Genomic DNA, 20,546 nt, shown 5'->3' with positions numbered 1-20,546 from the left:
CTTGGTGTGTTCCTTCTTGGGTCCAACTTCTTTGGGACTCTCTGAGCTTCCTGGATTTCCTGGAAGTCTATTTCCTTTGCCAGATTGGGGAGTTCTCCTTTATTATTTGTTCAAATAAGTTTTCCACTGGTGGCTGTTCCTCTTCTCCTTCTGGTACCCCTATAATTCAGATGTTGGAACATTTAAAGATGTCCTGGAGGCTCCTAAGCCTCTCCTCACTTCTTTAAATTCTCATTTCTTCATTCTTTTCTGTTTAGTCATTTCTGTCTTTCTTCTGGTCCACTCCATTGATTTCAGTCCCAGTTTTCTTCCCATTACTATTGGTTCCCCATAAATTTTCTTTCATTTAACTTAGTGGAGCCTTCATTTTTTCATCTAATTTGTGACTATAATCAACCAATTCTGTGAGCATCCTGATTACCAGTGTTTTGAACTGTGCATCCGATAGGTTGGCTATCTCTTGGTCGCTTAGAAATATTGGCTCTGGGGCTTTGAGCTGTTCTTCTGCTTGACCCATAATGTTTTGGTCTGTTTGCACCTGTTACTTATGAGGGCCAAAAGCTTAGGTGTTCACTGCGCGGGTCAGCCCAGTTGCTGGGTTGTGACTAGGAGCAGGGTCAGAGAGGAGCAATGGTGTTTGTTCCCCTCTCTATCAGATTTTGGTATCTCTGCCACTTCCCACAAGCAAATTGGGCCCTTCTGGTGCTGGTTCCTGGGTGGGTGGGCTTGTGTTCATTCTGGGACCCTGTGGGTCTCTCCAACCAACTCTCCTGTGAGGCTAGGAGCCTCTCCCAGCACCTCAACTCTGAAAGGTTTTCCAATCAGTGCTTTTAGGCTTTATTTCCCATCACTGGGGCCCTAGGTTGTGCAGTCTGTCTCACTTACCGTTTTAAACCTGCCTTGTTTCTCTACGTGCAAATGTGTGTCTGTGGTCAGCTAGCTCTGCCTTCCGAGCTTTACTGGGTTTTCCTCCCATGCCTGACCGGGTCGCCAATCATGGCCTCCTCCTGCCCAGACCCCTTTCCGCTGGCTGCTGACTCCATCTCTCTTACTGTTCTGGATGAATGGTTCGTTGTTGTCAGACCTCAGCACAGTTCAATTTTCTGTCTATTTTGGTTGTTTTTTGTTTCTAAATCTTTATTGTCTTAAATTTGGTTGTGTGAGGAGGTATAGTATTTCCACCTATGCCTCGATCTTGGCCAGAAGTCTAAAATACACTTCTAAATACCATTGCCATCAACAGTCATTGACATTCCACCAGAATCCAAAACTTTTCTTGTTGACCAGCACTAAGGTGTTATTCCCAAAATAAACAAGAGATGGCAGCAGAGAACAACACTAGGAGCTTTTTTTTTTTTTTTACATTGACTATATTGTACTGTGGAGCAAGTTTCAAAAAATATGTATCAAAGGATTGAAATTATATAAAGTATATTTCTTGTTCTCATTGCAGGTAACCTAGCCATCAGTAATTAAAGATAACTAGAAAGTCCTTATATTTAAAAATTATAAAATACACTTCTAAATAACCCACAAATTAAATTACAATTGCAGTTAAAACATAATTTAAATTGAATAATAAAAATTATACATAAAAACACTCTGGGAAAAAGTATTAATAAATCCACACATTAGGGAGAAGGCCTGAAAATACACAAACTTTGCATCATATTACAAACCCAGAATAATAAATTAAATCCAGAGAAAGTGGAAGTGTGGAAAGGTGCAAGTAGTGATGTCTGGAAGGGTATGTACTTTCTTTTTTTTCTGGTTTTTTTTTTATTTTAAATTTTATTTAGTTGTACTTCCTTTTCATCAATAATTTTTTTATTGTTATTCTATTACAATTTCCCAATTTTTCCCTTTTGCTCTCTTCCACCCATCCCACCCCACACACCCCCACCGTGTTTACAAGCACTTATAATTAATGTAGTAGCAGTTATTTCCTGTTTGGGTAAGATTTTCCATTATTTTTATTTTTCTATATATTTTAAGTAAGCGGTAAACAACAAAAAACAACAAAAAAAGGGGCTATCTCAGTTTGGGCTTAAAAAGTACTAGAGGAGAACATGGCATAATTTAAAAATAATCTAGTCTGTTGTGGTGGAAACACCAGAGGCCTTTCTTTGCTCACCCAGGCTTTTCTCCAGTTTTCACTTCTTCATGTGCAAATACAGCCAAGCAAAGAGGAAACTAAAGGTCTAGATGAGAAGTCACATAGATGAGTGGAGAAGCCCTAAGCAGCTCAGCAGGAGAGGGAGTTTGCCCCAGGGCTGCCTCACTTCAGGGCCTCTTCACAGCCCTGATGCTATGTAACTAAGAAGCAGAACTGTTGAACTGATACACAGTGTGCTGCTTCATAATTCACCTGTGACAATACTCAGCTTCTTTGTTACAGAAAACAACTCAGCCACTTTCAGGTGTACGGAGTGGAAGTTTATTTTACATGCAGGCCCAGAGGAGTCAGTTTCCAAATTCTGGGTACTGAACAAAGGGAAAGCAGTTATTTTATAGATCAGGGCAGGGGGAGGGGGGAGAGGCCTGTCCTTCAGACCCTTACTTCTGACGCAAAAGCAGGAGGCAGCTTACAGAAGCAGAAGGAACAGAGTGTTTCATAATCTCTGGTATGTAGCTGATAAGCTAGAAGGAACAAGGTGAATCACTGGGCTGTATTTCTAAAACAGCGAGTCACTCCCTATGCACAGAGCTATCAATTTCCCCCAACATCTTAACAACCCTTCTGTACTCACAGCCATTCTGTATTAAAATTGAGGTATTTGCACTGAAGTTTCCCATCTGCTCTGTGGACCCTGTCCTCAAATTTGACATGTTATTTTTATGCAAAATACTTGTACATTTTTCCATTATTTCTAAACTTATTTAGTTTTGTTTGTTTTATCTTGTCTTCCTATTTCTGAAATGTTTTTAGGCCTAAGTTACTTAAACATACTATTACCCATAACGCTACTTCTTTGAGACGTGAAATTCTCCCCGTGTGTTTTCCAGTATGCTTATTATGTCACTTGTTGTGTTTAAATGTTTGAGCCCTTGGGGACTTATTTTGTGTCTATGAATTGCATGGTCAGCATTTACTGACTTAAGTTTCCACGGAATGCAGTGCAGTCTTGACCGTATCCTCATTGGTTATGCAGCGTTTGCTGAAAGTGGGTTTCATGAGGGAAGGTACAGACAGGCCTGGAGGAAAGTTGGGGATCCCCGACCACAGTTGGGCGGAAAAAAAGTCACTTTGTCAGGCAACAGAAGGGCCATGTCCCACCCGGCTTGGGGCTCCCAGCTCCTGCGGGGCAGGGAAAATGAGCCACTGCCGTCACCAAGCCTCTGCTCACTGTAGGCTCGCTACAGGCACTCAGGAGACCCACGACAGCCAATCCCAATGGGGCAGGGAGGGCCTTCCTTCCGCCAGTCCCAAACCCAGTGGGCTCTGGCCCTCTGCTCCGCCCCTTCAGCTTATTCTGACCGCTCATTGGTGGGCAGGGCCCTGGGATCACAGCACTGATTGGCGGATTGCTCCAACGCAGTTATCCCCGCAGAAACCTCTCCGCGGGTGCCCTCACTCCTCCAGAGGTCAGGAAGCACAGGAGCTCAGAGAGGACGCTGGTCCGAGGTGGGCAGCGCAGCAGGGGAGACTGACCGGTAAGCGGGGAGCCCTGCCATGTGGAACCCTTAGCCCGAGACCTTCAAAGTCCAGCCTAACAGACCCAGATGCCCTCATCCTGAGGGGCCCCAAATCCCTTTAGCATTGAGGGGCCCACGTGCACTAACCTGGAGGACCCACATCCCCTAACCCCCAATGCTTAGACCCCCAACCTGGAGGACCCACATCCCCTAACCCCCAACGCTTAGACCCCCAAACAGCCTGAAAACCCCAGTTCCCTGCGGCTTGGGGCACCCTACCTGCAGCTCCCCCGGAAAGTCCAGATCTCCCCAAACTCAGAGACGCTAAATGCCGTTGTCCTGGAAACCGACTTAGTGGTGGGGACCCTGAAGCCCCTCGATGGGACGCCCCAAATCTCCTCAGCCGCAGGGGTCTGACCCTCCCCCCAGGCCTCAGTGTCCTCAGCCCGGAAGACGCAGGATCAAGTCCTCAGGGACCCCGAGCCTGTCAGCCTGGGAGACGGCGGTCTGCCGGGGACGCGCCTGCGTCTCTTGCAGGCCTCTCCCGATCCTTGGGTGCACCTCCGAGCCCTTCCCCGGGAAAAGCGCGTTTCCTGTCTCGTTGGGACGATAGGGCCCCTCAGACACTCGGGCAGCTGCCTTCTGCCTTCGGAGCCCTTCGCTAAGGAGGGAAGGGGGGGAACAGGCAGTGCGGCCCCGCCCTATCCAGCCCCTTCCCACGCAGCCCCCCACCTTCGCGGTCTGCTCGTTTTACTCTCCCATCCAGTCCGAGCCAGTCCTACAGGCTTCCTGGTGCTTGTTCCTCCTCCAAGCTCTTTGCTTTCAGGACAAAGGTTTTGTCTCTTCCACCACCGCAGGCTCCAGGGGGAAGACCCTGAGGACTCAGATGAAGAATGGACTCCAAGGCAGCGAGGTGAGTATGTACACAGTGGGGAGGATACCAGAGAAAGGAGGCCCGGTGGTCGTGGTGCCATTAGCTGGGACAAGGCCAGTTCGAATGAAGAAAACAGGACGGAGAAAGGGTTATGTTGAAGACATGAGTTTCTGTGCAGTTACTTTTATTACATTTTTGTCAGGAGAGGCCAATTTATTTTTTAATAAATGTAACAGATGCTTTATGAACATAGGAGGAAGCATAGATGACACTTTGTCTATTTTTTTTATCATTCTAATGAAATTAGTGGATGGCCCCAATAGAGCCTAGGCCTAATGATACCTTGAAAACATTTTACAATCATCCTGGGATTGTTCTCGGACTACTGTCATTCAGAATTCCGTATCCCTGATAAGAATCTCCAGATTCTGGAAATATTTACCCACCAAAACACCAATCTCTCATCATCTTTTAGTCAGACTTTCTTGGGTGGCCTTCAGAAGGGAACACAGTAAACACCAGAAGGTCAGTATTTCCCAAATCCTGTTGACAAGAAAATTTTCCTCATGGATAGAAAGTCAGGTAAGAGTAGGAAAAGGCAGAAAGTATCCTAGGAACTTCTGCCTTCCTCTCCTGGTCTCTTCAACACATTGTCCTTTTTAAAAGATTTTATTTATTGATTTGTTTAGAGAGAGGGGAAAGGAGGGAGAAAGTGAGGGAGAGAAACATGTGCGAGACAAACATGAATAGCTTGCCTCTTACACACCCCCAACTGGGGGGCCTGGTCTGGCTTGTGCCCAGGCATGTGCCCTGACCAGGAATGGAACTGCTGATCTTTCAGTCTACAGGCCAGTGCTCAATCCACTGAGCCACACCAGCCAGGGCTCATCATAATCTTAATGGTTAATCGCTACCATTTGTTTCATTCTCACAATGTTTCGGACTTTAAGAATTCTATGTGAATAAACTCACTTAAACTTTACAACCAGATGAGGTACGAACTATAACTGTCACCATTTATGAGGAAAGTGAGCTTTCAGAGATATAGAAATGTTTGACTATATGTCTAAGATCACAGTATCAGTGGTAGTGCAGTCTAACCCATAGTTGCTTTTCTAAACCACTTACAAACTCATTAAAACTTTCAGAGTTTGACCTTAGCTACCATGACTCAGTTTAGTGTCATCCTGCAAAGCGAAAGATCGCCGGTTTGATTCCTGGATGTAGGCCAGGTTCCTGGCTGGGGTACTTGCAAGAGACAAGTGCCAATGTTTCTCTTTCACGTTGATCTTTCTCTCCCTTTCTCCATCCCTTCCTTGCTCCCAAGAAAATAAACCAAATCTTTTTTGAAACAGACTTTCATAGTTTTCTGGTTTACATTGTCTTATCCATATGTCATTACATCATTCATCTGACTGATGATTTCAACTGATGATTTCAAGTTCTTCTCTGCTATGCTGAAGTGAGAGATGCACTAAGACCATCTGACTAAGGAAAGCGAACAATGTGTAGGCACGTTGTCTAGTGGGCGGTCCCAGAGGAACAAAAACGTAAAATGTCCAGGATCATAGCCTTCCACTCTAATCAAAGAAATTCTCCCACCCCTGAGGAGCTTCAGGTTTCGTGATTGCGGAATAACAAATAATAAAATGACTTTAGGACTTCATATAGGTTATATACTCTTCAACAGAAACTCATCCGTCTGGAACTGATTTCAAATCCCCTTACAGGGTGAAGTAACAGCTTTGTCTGAGTTCTAATGAGGCCACTCTCATCCTGTTTAGAATCATTTGTTCAGCCTGCCTGCTCTGTGTTGTGAGCTCTTTGAGAGGCTGGTCCATACCTGAGGCTTCTCAGAGGTCACAGGCCCAGAACAGGGCTCCTGAGGGCCCCTGAATGTTTGCTAAAAGAATGATTTCACAATTACAAAATAAATTAGAAGGTGATTAATGAATGCTGAAGGTAATTTCTGTGGGATTGAAATATGGAGAGAGCTGAGGGGTAAATTGATACCAGCACATCCATGCTGTATTACATAATTCACAGAATACTTTATTGAACATTATTTAATTACATGTTCACTATAATATTAAAAATTAGCATGTTATAGATACAGACACTGAAGACAACTAGCTACTGGTACAGCCTTATTTAAACAATTGGTGGGAACCAGTTAATCTAAGTACAAATAGTCTTTCCATGGTATTGAAAATTTTATTTATTGTCTAGCTATGTTTCTGCCAACTATTTATTTATTATCTTCCCAGTGTCCTTCACTCTCAGTATTATAGAGACAGTTTAAAGAAAAGAGCCATAAGGCATGGGTTCTAATCTTGGATTCATTACCCACATTGGCCCTATCCCTTCTAATATTCATACTTTTGAGGTATTTCCAAGGGTTGAAGTTTTAAAGTCATGCATGTAAAATATGATAGGCCTTAAAAAATTAAATACATGTTATCTTTTAATATGTGACTCTTATATTGAAGGCAACATCCAAGGTGCCATTAAGCAATGAATATACTTTGAAAGAATTGTCAAGAACAGCAAAATTGATGACCACAAGTGACTCAGAGGAGTCCCAGAAACCACTGCCCCCTCCTGGAGAAGCATGTGCCTTTGGAAAGCGCATTAGACAAAAATCGGGTAAGAAAAAAATAATTTGAAAACTTTAGTTCCTCTAAAGTCCTATAAAAGGGCTGATAAGTATGACCTAGGTACGTGGGGAGAACTTTGGATGAGCCTGGATTTAAGCTGAGCTAAGCTGAGGCTGAAGTTACCACTGGACCTTTGGGAAAATGCTATAAAATCTCTGAGCTCCTGAATGCTAATCTGTAAAGTGAAGATAAGGAAACATCACTCATATATTGTTTGAAAACATTAAATTGAATTTAAAACAGGTGACACATGCAAGCTGTCCAGTACATCCATGTGTGATAATAGCAACCACACTGTACTGGTGTTGTGTGCCCAGGCCTTTACTCAATGCCTAACTCATAATGTACACTCAATAAATATTCTATGAATGATTACAAGTTGGCAAGTTAAACCTGGTAATGGGAAGATCTAGAAACTAAAATTGAATCAGTCATCTGTAGTTAATGTGGAGTCTTCATCTTCTGAACCAATAGTTAACAGAGTAAGATACCAGAGTATGCAAAAGGACAGGTGATCATTTGATGGGAGGAGATTGTGTGATATATGATAAAATGGGAACTAACACTCCAGACCCCACCAACCTTGCTCACCTGGCCTTCTCCAATTCAGAACTCAAGAGAAAGGAGATGGACGTAAAGATGTACAGCCTACAAGAAAGAAAGGACCGTGTGTACCAAGAGGTCACCGAGCCCCAGGATGATGACTACCTTTGTAAGTGACCCTCACTAAGAAGCATGTTATCATTACAATAATTTCATTCATTTAGTCCTTTGGTCCTCAAATTATTCCCTTCCTGTAGTGACCTGGAGTACAGGATTGAGTCTCACTGATGTCAGTACCAGACTCCCTCTGAAGCCCTTTGTGTCTAGGAACATGTACTATACCTTCCCCAACCCCTGTTGCTCTCGCCTCCAGATTGTGAGAAGTGTCAGAACTTCTTCGTCGACAGCTGTGCTGTGCATGGGCCCCCTACGTTTGTAAAGGACAGTGCAGTGGACAAGGGGCATCCCCACCGCTCAGCCCTCACCCTGCCCCCTGGGTTGAGAATTGGGCCATCCTGCATCCCTGAGGCTGGGCTTGGAGTTTGGAATGAGGCAGCTGATTTGCCAGTGGGTCTGCACTTTGGCCCTTATGAAGGACACATCACAGAAGATGAGGAGGCAGCCAAGAGCAGATACTCCTGGCTGGTGAGAACTATTTACCTCTTCCACTGTCTTCTGGCTTCCCACATTCCTTCTGAGGCTTGGGGGGACCTCACCTCTTATGTGCTAGACGTGGAGGGGACAATGTGGTCAGCTCTGTGTACTGACTGGACTTCACATGGACACAGAGCTCCTGTTGAAGGATCAGAAGGTAAGTGGGAGCAAAGTGGTGCAGACACAAAGGAGTGGCTCCTCCCTTGTGGGGCTCCTGCTCTGATTGGACAGGTAGACTCGGCTGTGTAGGTGATGAGTAGGAAAAATATCATGTGGTCACAATTGCCAGTGGAATCCCCATGCAGGCGGAAAGAGTTTTGGTGACAGTAGCATAAAATAATTCTGACTATTACCTCCCCACAAAAAAAAGTAAAAGCTCTGCAACTTTTTTTCTGAAACACAGATCGCCAGAGGGAGAAACTGCTATGAGTATGTGGATGGAAAGGACAGGTCCTGGGCCAACTGGATGAGGTGAGGTCAATTGGATGTCAGAGGGGACGCTCATCCCCCACAAGCCCATATATCTGTCTCTCTCATCATGCCTCCCTCAGTGGTCTCCCTCAATCCTTTTTCTGTCTTTTTCTCCATACAGTGTTCTTTCATTTCAGAGGACATTTAGAAAAAAAGTGTAACATATGTCCTCAAACTATAAAGCTCTCTACTGTATACAATTTGGGCACTGGAAAGGACCTGAAGAGCCTAGACTCACCAGGGACACTGGATTACAATTTAATTTATCAAATGGACATTAACTAAGCACTTACTATATTCCAGTTTAGCTGAAGGAATACATTACTTAAACAGATCACATAACCCACGTCCTTAGGGAGGACTTCTCACAGACAGACAAAACAATTGCTTTTAGAAACATTTAACTATAATTTCCAAGAAGTACACAGTGTCAAGATAGCAGAAACCAAGAGTGGCCTAAGCCTGTGAGGGCAGCAAACCATCCCAGCCTCGCTTCAAACTAGAACTGGGGTGAGGCCTGCAGAGGAAAGGTCATGGTCCACTTTCCTGAGAGGGGCTCTCTTCTATCAGGGTTAACAGAATGTGAATCAACTACTATTGTTCTGTTTTATTCTAACAAGACAAAAAGACCTCCAATTTTCTATAGTAACCTTGGGCAGGCAAGTGAATAGTACCCTACAAAAAGTGTAGGGGGATTGGAGAAAGGCCTCTCAAGAGAAAACAGATGTGGCTGAGTACTGAGTAATTAGTGAGCTAATTGAGAAGCAGAGCCCTAGATCAAGCACCAGGTTGTGTGGTATGAGACAACTTGATTTGAGAGCTTGGAGAAGCAAGAGATGACTGGATATTATGTCCAGTCATAGTGGAGGTTAAGTCTAGAAATGGGTTTTAGGAAAGAGTATTAGGCAGGATAAACACTGCAAGCAGGACTTGGAGGTAGGAATTCACATGACATGCTGGCAGACGCTCAGACACTGACCAGAAGGTTCCCGGAGAGTACTGAGGGCAGTGGGCAACATCAGAGCCTGAGGGCCTTAAGAATCAGTGAGGAGCTGGATATGGATGTAACAGGTAGTGGGAACTCATCACTGTGGTTTTCTTTCCCTTCCTCTGCCTCAATCCCAGGTTTGTGAACTGTGCCCGGGATCATGAAGAGCAGAACCTGGTGGCCTTTCAGTATCACAGGCAGATTTTCTACCGAACCTGCCGGGTCATCAGACCAGGATGTGAGCTGCTGGTCTGGTTCGGGGATGAGTATGGCCAGGAGCTGGGCAGCAAGTGGGGCAGCAAGTGGAAGAGAGAGCTCATGGCCAGAAGAGGTGGGTACCACTGTTCTTCAAAACAGAAAGAAAAGAGAGTTCTCCATAGAAATATTCATGACCCAACACTTAAGTAGAATAAAATCTACTCTAAAGTCAGTAAAGTTTCAACTCAGATGCTTCAGAAATTCACAATTCATTCCTATGCCTTTGACTCTTAGGCAAAAATTTTATATTTTTATTTTTTAAATATTTCATGAACAGAATACACAACCACATAAAGTGCTGAAAGACTGAGAGGCAAAACAAAAACTTTCAAGCGCTAACTAGTTCTCTTATCAAGGCAGTTTTTCTGACACTTTCATAGCTGTTTCTTCTTAATTTTCCTCCATACTTCTAAATAAAATACTTTTGTTTGTAGGCATTGTTTATTTTTTAAAGATTTTGCCCCGGCTGGTATGGCTCAGAGGATTGAGCACCGGCCTGTGAACCAGAGAGTTGTCAGTTTGATTCCCAGCTGGGAGCACATGCCCCGGTTTTGGGCCAGGTCCCCAGTACGGGCATGTGAGGTTTCTCTGCCTCTCCCTCCCTCCTTTCCCATTTTTCTGAAAATAAATAAATACATAATTCAAATCTTTTAAAACAAAATTGTATTTATTTTTATAGAGTGAGGAAAGCAAGGAAGAAAAAAGTCAGTGTATAAGAGAAACATTAATTGGTTGTGTCTGGCACACACCCAACTGGCCCACAATCCTGGCATGTGCCCTGACTAGGAATCAAACTTGTAACCTTTCAGTTTCTTTTTTTTTTATTGATTATGCTGTTACAGTTGTTCTATTCCCCCCTTCTTTCCCCTCCACCCTACCCCCCATCCCCACCATTACCCCCCTTTAGTTTATGACCATGTGTCTCAAGTCCTTTAGATTCTATATTTCCCATGCTATTCTTGCCCCCCCATCTATTTTCTATCTACTGTCTATGCTACTTATTTTCTGTACATTCTCACCCCTTCTCCTCCTCCCACTCCCCTGTTGCCAACCCTCCTTGAGATCTTCATTTCTATGCTTCCACTCCTGATCTACCTGCCCTTTTAGTTTGCTTTTGTTTTAGGGGTGGTTGTTAATAACTGTGAGTTTCCTGTCCTTTCACTGTTCATGTTTTTTAACTTCTTTTTCTTAGATAAGTCCCTTTAACATTTCATATAAGAAGGGCTTGGTGATGATGAACTCCTTGAATTTGATCTTATCTGAGAAGCACTTTATCTGTCCTTCCATTCTAAATGAAAGTTTTGCTGGATAGAGCAATCTTGGTTGTAGGTCCTTGCCTTTCATGACTTGGAATACCTCTTTCCAGCCCCTTCTTGCCTGTAAGGTCTCTTTTGAGAAATCTGCTGACAGTCTGATGGGGACTCCTTTGTAGGTGACTGTCCCCTTAGCTCTTGCTGCTTCTAGGATTCTCTCCTTCAGTTTAATTTTGGCTAATGTAATTATGATGTGCCTTGGTGTGTTCCTTCTTGGGTCCAACTTCTTTGGTACTCTCTGAGCTTCCTGGATTTCCTGGAAGTCTATTTCCTTTGCCAGATTGGGGAAATTCTCCTTTATTATTTGTTCAAATAAGTTTTCCACTGGTGGCTGTTCCTTTCCCCCTTCTGGTACCCCTATAATTCGGATGTTGGAGCGTTTAAAGATGTCCTGGAGGTTCCTAAGACTCTCCTCATTTCTTTGAATTCTTGCTTCTTCACTCTTTTCTGTTTGGCCATTATTTGCTTTCTTCTGGTCCACTCCATTGATTTGAGTCCCAGTTTCCTTTTCCTTGCTATTGGTGTCCTGTGCAATTCCATTCATTTCAATTAGTTTCGCCTTCATATATTTGTCTAATTTGTGGGTATAATCAACCAGTTCTGTGAGGATCCTGATGACCAGTGTTTTAAACTGTGTGTCTGTGAGTTTTGCTATTTCTTCATTGCTTAGATTTATGGGATCTGGGGCTTTGAGATCTTGCGACATTTTTGGTCTGTTCTGGCCCTTTAAGTGTGAGAAGCGGAGCCTTGGACTCCCAGGTCGCTGGGTTGTGACGTTGTATGTGGGGGCGTGGTCAGAGCAGGGAAATGGTGACCCCCTCTGCTGTTTCTCACAGCTGGGTGAGGATTAGCGTCTTAGGTGGTTCACCTGGGCTGGGCCACTCAGCGTCGCTGGGTTATGACGCTGTATGTGGAGGTGGGGTCAGAGCAGGGAAATGGCGGCGCTCTCCACTGCCGCTTGCCGTGGGACTGCCGGGCCCTGGTCCAACCGCCCACTCCCTCGCCTGTCCGCCCGCACACAAATGCGCGACCACAGTCAACACGCAGCACCGCTCCCCCGCTGTTCTCCCCGCGGTCACTCGCCTGATGGCTCGCTCGGTCGCTCACTAGGTCCAACCCTGCGCCTGGATTCCGAGCGTCTGGATTCCGCGCCTGAGTCCGGCTGACCGGGTCCTCCTGTGCAGTCCCGCTTCACCAGCCGCTGGTTTCGCCCCTTACTGGTCAGGCTGAAGAATCTGTTGTTAATGGACTTCCGAAAAGTTCAATTTTCCGTGTTCTGGGTGTGTTTTCTGTTGCTAATATTTAGTTGTCTCTAAACTTGGTTGTGTGAGAAGGCACGGCACATCCACCTATGCCTCCATCTTGGCGGAAGTCCTTTCAGTTTTCAAACAACACCCAACCCATCAAGCCACACCATTCAGGCAGGGCGCATTCATTCATTATTTCAGTGAATTGTCATGTAAGGTCCTACTCTGTGGAGCACAGCATCCTGGGACCTAGAAATACAGATTAACATGAGGATCAGAATCACTGCTCTTGAGGAGCTGACGAGTGAAGGAAAGAAACCCAGACGCATGTACAAAACACTACACAGCAGTTAGTGCCTTGGAGAAAACTAATCCAGGACAAGTGCCTGGGCATCAGTGTGAGGGGAGGTGCAGTGTGGCAGGTGGACCAGGAAGGGCTATCAGGAGACATTTACAAAATTACCTGGGGGCAAAGGATCCCAGGCAGAGGGAGCAGCTAGTGCAGGGAAGAAAAGAGGTGTGGCGCTGAATTTGCTGAGGGTCACTCAGGTCTGGTCTCAGTGTAGAGGCTAAGAATGGAGATCAGACACATGCTTAGCAGACCAGAAATGCAGTGTCAGTGATCTGAGTTGAGACACTGGGGACTTTCCTGAGTGAAAGTGTGCGGTTGTCAGCTGTAGACTGGTGTGTTCTCTATTCTGATTATGCTCTGTTAATTTTTAGAAAATAAACTCCAGTGAGGAATCCCCTCATATTAATTACTTCATCTCCAAGTGAGAGAGCATGGTAGATTGGCCAGAGGAACAGGAGTCAGGTGTGTAAGATGTGTGGTTGGAGAAATATTTTGAAACAGGACTTCTCAGTGTATTTGAAATGGGCTAATGCTGAATAAAATAAATATCTGTTGTGAGGCTTGAGGAAGGACTTTTTTTTTAGATGTTATTTATTGATTTTAAGAGGGAGAGAAGGAAACATCAATGGGTGATTGCCTCTCACATGCCCCCTACTGGGGACCTGGCCCACAACCCAGGCACGTGCTGACTGGGAATCAAACCTGTGACCCCTTGCAGGGTTGGCACTCAACCCACTGAGCCGTACGAGCAAGGGCAGGAAGAACATCTTATTTTACTGTTTCGGAAACCAGAGAGAATCATTTCCTAGTCAGGGCCTGTGGTTTTCCTCTTTAACATGACTTAGAAGGTGCCTACAGATGGGAAAGGTCACTGCACTTCCATCCACACAGGGAGTGAAATGGCCTCTCATGCTACTCGAAACTCCCTATTCTGAGCAATATTAATAAAGACCCCTGATGTGGGCTTTCTGGATTTCTGAAGAAGATGATGCACTGCATAAAAATTAAAAGGAAAATAGTCAGTGAGTGGATACTATGGGAGACAGAGTTTGTGTTATTACCACAGTAAGAAGGATTCATGGGCAGGTCTTACCAGGAAACTAATCATATGGCCCAGGCATTCTTGTCAACATCTGCCCTGACCAAACCTTTCTCTTTCAGCAGAACCAAAGCCAGAAGTGCACCCATGTCCCTCCTGCTCTCTGGCCTTCTCCAGTCAGAAATTCCTCAGCCAACACATGAAATTCAATCATCCCTCTCGGATTTTCCTGGGAACATCTGCAAGAAAACAGCTCCTAGCAGAGGAACCCTGTCCAAAGGATCGGAATCAGCAGCAGCAACATACTAGTACGCACAGCTGGAATGATAAAGCTGAAGGTCAAGAGGTCAATGAAAGGTCCAAGCCTTTGCCTAAAAGGATCAGTCAGAAGAGAATCTCAAGACCCTTTTTCCAACCTTCCAAAGAAGGAATGAGGAGATCTAGTGACCATGAGAGAATGATGGAGGAGGAGCCCCGCAGAGGCCAGGAAGAGAGTCCAGAGGACACAGGCAAGTTCTTTGTGAAATTAGCAATGTCAACAGATACAACAATTCAGCATGGAAGGAGTTGGCAAGGCTTAAATGATGGGTCACACGTCATCACACATCAGGGGACACACTCAGGAGAGAAGCGCTATGTCTGCAGCGAGTGTGGGCGAGGCTTTATTTGGAAATCAGTTCTCATTGCACACCAGAGGATACACTCGGGGGAGAAGCCCTATGTCTGCAGGGAGTGTGGACGAGGCTTTACCTGGAAATCAGTTCTCATTGCACACCAGAGGACACACTCAGGAGAGAAGCCCTATGTCTGCAGGGAGTGCGGGCGAGGCTTTACACAGAAGTCAGTTCTCACTGCACACCAAAGGACACACTCAGGAGAGAAGCCCTATGTCTGCAGGGAGTGTGGGCGAGGCTTTATACAGAAGTCAATTCTCATTACACACCAGAGGACACACTCAGGAGAGAAGCCTTTTGTTTGCAGCGAGTGTTGGCGAGCATTTACACAGCGGTCAAATCTCCTCAGACACCAGAGGACACACTCAGGGAAGAAACCCTTTGTTTGCAGGGAGTGTGGGCAAGGTTTTACAGAGAAGTCAGTTCTCATCACACACCAGAGGACACACTCAGGGGAGAAGCCCCATGTTTGCAGGAAGTGTGGGCAAGGCTTTACACCGCAGCCACATCTCATCACACACCAGAGGACACACTCAGGGCAGAAGCCCTATGTTTGCAGAGAGTGTGGGGGTCTTTACACAGCGGTCACATCTCCTCAGACACCAGGAGACACACTCAGGGGAGAAGCCCTATGTTTGCAGGGAGTGAGGGAGAGGCTTTACATGCAAGACAATTCTTGTTAGGCACCAGACAGTACATTCAGGGAAGAAGACCTATGTTTGCAGGGAGTGTGGGAGAGGCTTTACCTGGAAGTCAGTTCTCATCCGACACCACTGGACACACTCTGGGGAGAAGCCCCATGTTTGCAGGTGAAGTGAGTGGGTCATTAGCATTAAGTCACATATCGATAGTCATAGGAAGTCCACAGCCCCTTACTCTCCCCAAGATTGTAATTACTATAGAAATAACTGGTTAAACAAATCCTCCAGTTTGATTACAAGAGACAAAATGGACAGACAGTTCCATAGTGATATGGGGATGTCAGCACCAAACTCGTTACTGTTTTTTTTGACCTATTGTCAAACTTTTTGTCTCTATACACATCTCTCATTTTCCCCATCATTTTCCCCATTTTCCTAAAGAGCCACAAAGAACTCATTCCCTCAGTCACGGAAATTCAACTCCTGTAAATGTGTAAATGTGGAATCAGTGTACTTCTGTTACTCCCCAAAGAGAGGGATTTGAGACAGACACCCGGGAAGGGAATTCCCCAGACTCTTGGAAAGGGCCTTTTCTCCTAATCAGTTCCCTACCCCTCCTCCCTTGGCTTCTCTTGTCTCTTCTGGTTTCCTACAACGTCTGGAGCCTCAGAGGTGAATGGCAGGGAGAGATGGGTGCTTGTGCATAGACGTGAGCCGCTCAGTCTGGGCACCTGGTCTTCCTCACTCTCCTTGCTGCCCCTTCAGGGTCAGCATTTGCTGGTGCACAGCGTACAGATTCCACATCAGTCCATAGTGGGTGTGAGTCTCAGCTCTGTCTTCTCCAGCTGTGTGACCTGAGGCAAGAGTCTCAACTTCTCTCTGCCTGCTTCCTAGTCTGTGTAATGGAAATGGGAACTCCAGCCTTTTGGTTTGACATTCAAAGTTGAGTCAGCACAGACAGAATCTGGCAAGAGGATGGCTGAGATTGCAAGTCCTCCTTAACAGCCTTCAATGCCCGTGTCTTCCTGGTTTTAGTGGTGGACAAAGGAAGATAAGGACAGGTTAGAGGTCTGCAGCGGAATTCAGAATTTGAGCAGACCCCACTGCTTTCCCCACATAGACTGAGCTGCCCTGAGAAGGAGGCCTGAGGTGGGGGATATGCCTCCGTCCCCATTACCACCCTCTCACTGAGCCTGGGCACCCTCAGAACCTCCTCAACACAGGCAGGTGCTACTGAGAGTGACCTGTGAAACAAGACCCTAGTGCACCCCTGGCAGAGAACTGACGGGGAGCAGCACCTGCCTGCACTGGTGTGATAGGGTAGATGGTGAGCCAAGGCAGGGAGGATGAGGAAGATATGTCTCACATGACGTAAGAAGGCTAAACTAATTGAAATGAAGGTTAATACACAGGAAACCAATAGTGATGGAAAGGAAACTGGGACTCAAATCAAAGGAGTGGACCAGAAGGAGGAGAAAAATGACCAAACAGAAAAGGATGAAGAAACGAGTTCAGAAAAAGGAGGAGAGGCTTAGGAACCTTCAGGACATCTTTAAATGCTCCAACATCTGAATTATAGGGTACCAGAAGGAGAAGAGGAACAGCCACCAGTGGAAAACTTATTTGAACAAATAATAAAGGAGAACTTCCCTGGCAAAGGAATAGACTTCCAGGAAATCCAGGAAGCTCAGAGAGTCCCAAAGAAGTTGGACCCAAGGAGGAACACACTAAGGCACATCATAATTATATTAGCCAAGATTTAAATGAAGGAGAGAATCCTAGAAGCAGCAAGAGCTAAGGGGACAGTCACCTACAAAGGAGTCCCCATCAGACTGTCAGCTGATTTCTCAAAAGAGACCTTACAGGCAAGAAGGGCTGGAAAGAAGGATTCCAAACATGAAATCCAAAGACCTATGTTCAAGATTGCTCTATCCAGCTAAGCCATCATTTAGAATGGAAGGGCAGGTAAAGTGCTTCTCAGATAAGGTTAAGTTCAAGGAGTTCAAGCCCTTATATGAAATGTTAAAGGGACTTATCTAAGAAAAAGGAGGTAAAACATATGAACAGTGAAAAGACAGCAAACTCACAGTTATTAACAACCACGCCCAAAATAAAAACGAAAGCAAACTAAGCTAACAACTAGAACAGGAATAGAACCACAGAAATGGAGATCACATGGAGGATTAGCAACAGGGGAGTGGGAGAAGGAGAAAGGGGGAGAAGGTACAGAAAATAGGTAGTATAGACCATAGATAGAAAATAGATAGGGGAGAGGGTAAGAATAGTAGGGGAAATATACAATCTAAAGAACTTGAGACTCGTGGTCATAAACTAAAGGGGCGGGGAATGGTGGGGGAGGGGTGTGCAGGGTGGAGGGGAATGAAGGGGGGAATGGGACAACTGTAATAGCATAATCAATAAAATGTGTTTTTTAAATTAAAAAATAAAAAAATTTTAAAACAGCAAAAAAAATATATATAATGAACTTCATTTCCCACAGTTACCTATAAATGTAATATGATCTAGATTCAAATATCAGCAAAAAAAGTTCAATCCTCACCTGAGGACATGCTTATTGATTTCAGAGAGAAGGGAAGGGAAGGGGAAAGAGGGGGAGAGAAACATCAATGTGAGACAGAAACATCGAAGGTCTGCTTCTTGTGCATGTCCCCACTGGGGGCTAAATCCACAATCTAGGCATGTGTCCTGACTATATCTCGAACTACAACCTTTGAGTTTATGGAATTGTTATGGGAGAAACTAAGTTCTCCTTGCCAAAACAGTAAAGAATTACAGATCAGCAAATCTTAGCGAGCATGCAGAGTTTATTAGTGATACGTTCTCATGGGAGAGAATGGACCTTGCCAAGGTGGGGGTGAGAGGGGTAGATTCCGGGCAGGGCAAGGTAAGGGCAGCAACAGGCAAGGGCGGGGGTGGCAAGGGCAAGGGTGGCAAGAGCCTCAGTTCCTTGGTCCTGAGGACTTACGTAGTTGGCAGGATGGAGGTGGAGGTGAAGAAGTTACACATTGGTGGGTAAAGGTGGTGCCAGCTTCCACAGGGGACTTGACTACCCAAACTTTGGTATGTGTGGGGGGTCTCTTAGCCTGAATCCTTATCTCATTTCAGACCCCATTTGTTCATCTTGTAAAACAGAAACATGACAGGAGCCAGTTGAAGCTGGGACAGTCACTCAAAATTGTCTACAGGATCTTTTTGTAAACATTAGGGACTCCTTTATAAAACAGTGACCAGAAGTAGGCAAGTAACCAAAGTTGTCTTGTGGGCTTTTTCTTTGGGTGCTGTGGACCCCCTCCTACCTACCAACCAGACCTTGGAATTAGCACGCAGTTTCAATGGCTTTCTTTCCCAGACAGTGGGAACAATACATAGAATTTCAAGGGCTTCCCCCTCCTGTGCTGCCATGGTGTTTCTTGTGATGTTCCGAACACCTGGCACTGTTATCAGATCAGGCTCAGGACGGCTGAGTCAGTGGGTGAGACATGTCTCCCTCCTCCTCCTTGTCTGGGTTTGCTCTCTATCCTCCCTAACAGGACAATGCTCCAGCAAACTGAGCCACATTGGCCAGGGCTCAGCAAAATGTTTTAAAGTACAACAAGCTCAATTTAAGTTCACCTGTTAAAATAAGTAAGAATTAAACGGTGTATTATATTATGAAACTACTGTAAGTAAAAGAGTGGAGTCATGCCCTGTGAGTAGACAGATTGATGGAAAAGAATAGAAGATGCATTAATACATGCAGATCTGCATGGAAATTGTGTTATGTTTTGTTTTTTTTATAATTTTTTAAATTTATTGATTTATTTTTTTATTTGGAACATCTATCACTTGCCTCTCACATACTCCCAACTGGGGACCTGGCCCACAACCTGTCACAGGTGGGCACAGGTAACCAGGTTCTTGGTGATTGCAGACGAAGAATGGAACTAAATACAGAGAGTATACACAGACAGAGAGAGAGCAGATTTACTAAGCAATAGTACACTCCACAGAACGTGGGAGTGGGCTGACTCCAGAGATTGATCTCAGGGGCCGGAGGGATTCTATTCTTTTACTTTTTATTTTTTTTATTTCAATTGTTGTTCAAGTACAGTTTTCTGTCTTTTACTCCCATCCCAGCCCACCCACCCAGGGATTCTATTCTTATAGGGCGATATTTCCTGTGTAGTTTTGGCCAGGTTTTATTGCCCATGCACAAGTAATTACACTACTTTAAAGCTACTGTGCTTGTGGTCTCCCAGGATCTTCCTTGATCAAACACAAGGGAAGGGGGTCCCGCAAGGCTGATTTATTATGATGAAGTAGGGGTCATGTAGCACCTTCTGCACAGGGGCATTCATGCTTCACCATGATTCAGTGCTTTTAGAACAGGCTCTCTGTCCTGTATCAATGTCATTTATCTTAGCTCTGGAGCACCTCTGGAGTTTTCTCCTGACTCTCTCCTGCCTCAAATCCAGGCATGTGCTCTGACTGGAAATGAAACTGGCGACTTTTTGGTTGGCAGCAGATGCTCACACCACGGAGCCACACCATTCATGCTTGAGTCTTGCATGTGCCTTGACCAGGGATCAAACCTGCAACCTTGTTTCCAGTAACCCCCACCCCAAATCCTGTAGAGATATAAAAAACTTGACATGAGCCCTAGCTGGTGTAGATCAGCAGACTGAGCAGACTGGCTTGTGAACTGAACAGTCACGGTTGGATTCCCAGTCAGGCCACATGCCTGGGTTGCAGGCCAGATTCTCAGTTTGGGGCATATGAAAGGCAATTGATAGATGGATCTCTTACACACATCGACACATGGATATTTCTCTCCCTCTCTTTCTCCCTCCCCTCCCCTCTCTCTAACAATAAGTAAGTAAAATGTTTAAAAAATAAACTTAACATGAACAGCAAAATTGGATTCAACATTTAGGGATGATCCACTCACTATACCAAACGTTTCCTTCTGATCTGCACCAGGGTGTTTTCCCAACGTGAACACCAGATGGCAGAAGAGAGGCGCACTGGGAACATTTTTTCAGTGATTATATTGTACTCTAGAGCAAGTTTCAACAAAGTTCAAAAATTTGAAATTATGTAAAGTTTATGTTGGCACTTATTGAAAATAATCTATAAATCAGTAACAAAAGATTACTAAAATTTTCTTATTTTTAAAAGTGATTAAAGGCACATCTAAAT

At 44.9% G+C, this 20,546-nt stretch overlaps 1 protein-coding gene across 1 annotated transcript; it reads left to right on the top strand.

Annotated features, from left to right (window-relative positions):
- The first annotated feature begins 3,003 nt into the window (after positions 1 to 3,003).
- LOC119065815 (histone-lysine N-methyltransferase PRDM9-like) lies at positions 3,004 to 17,346 on the top strand. Its single transcript, XM_037167969.2, has 8 exons — positions 3,004 to 3,654; positions 4,494 to 4,549; positions 7,000 to 7,156; positions 7,778 to 7,879; positions 8,084 to 8,355; positions 8,768 to 8,835; positions 9,961 to 10,154; positions 14,155 to 17,346. Exons 1-8 carry the CDS (start codon positions 3,147 to 3,149, stop codon positions 15,387 to 15,389), a joined length of 2,592 nt encoding a protein of 863 aa, XP_037023864.2. The 5' UTR covers positions 3,004 to 3,146; the 3' UTR covers positions 15,390 to 17,346.
- Positions 17,347 to 20,546: the final 3,200 nt, after the last annotated feature.

The sequence above is a fragment of the Artibeus jamaicensis genome, unplaced genomic scaffold (genome assembly GCF_021234435.1).
Source record: "Artibeus jamaicensis isolate MK-2021 breed Jamaican fruit bat unplaced genomic scaffold, CSHL_Jam_final contig_432, whole genome shotgun sequence".
NCBI classification, from domain to species: Eukaryota; Metazoa; Chordata; class Mammalia; order Chiroptera; family Phyllostomidae; genus Artibeus; species Artibeus jamaicensis.
Note: the sequence above shows the minus strand (reverse complement) of the source record. Positions and strands in the feature narration are given on the sequence as shown.

Bases quoted from the DNA above. Each gene is read 5' to 3' on its own strand.
- LOC119065815 (XM_037167969.2), top strand. From the start codon at position 3,147: ATGCAGCGTTTGCTGAAAGTGGGTTTCATGAGGGAAGGTACAGACAGG. The intron at 7,880-8,083 runs GTAAGTGACCCT...TCTCGCCTCCAG, and splicing joins CCAGGATGATGACTACCTTT to ATTGTGAGAAGTGTCAGAAC. The intron at 8,836-9,960 runs GTGAGGTCAATT...CCTCAATCCCAG, and splicing joins TCCTGGGCCAACTGGATGAG to GTTTGTGAACTGTGCCCGGG.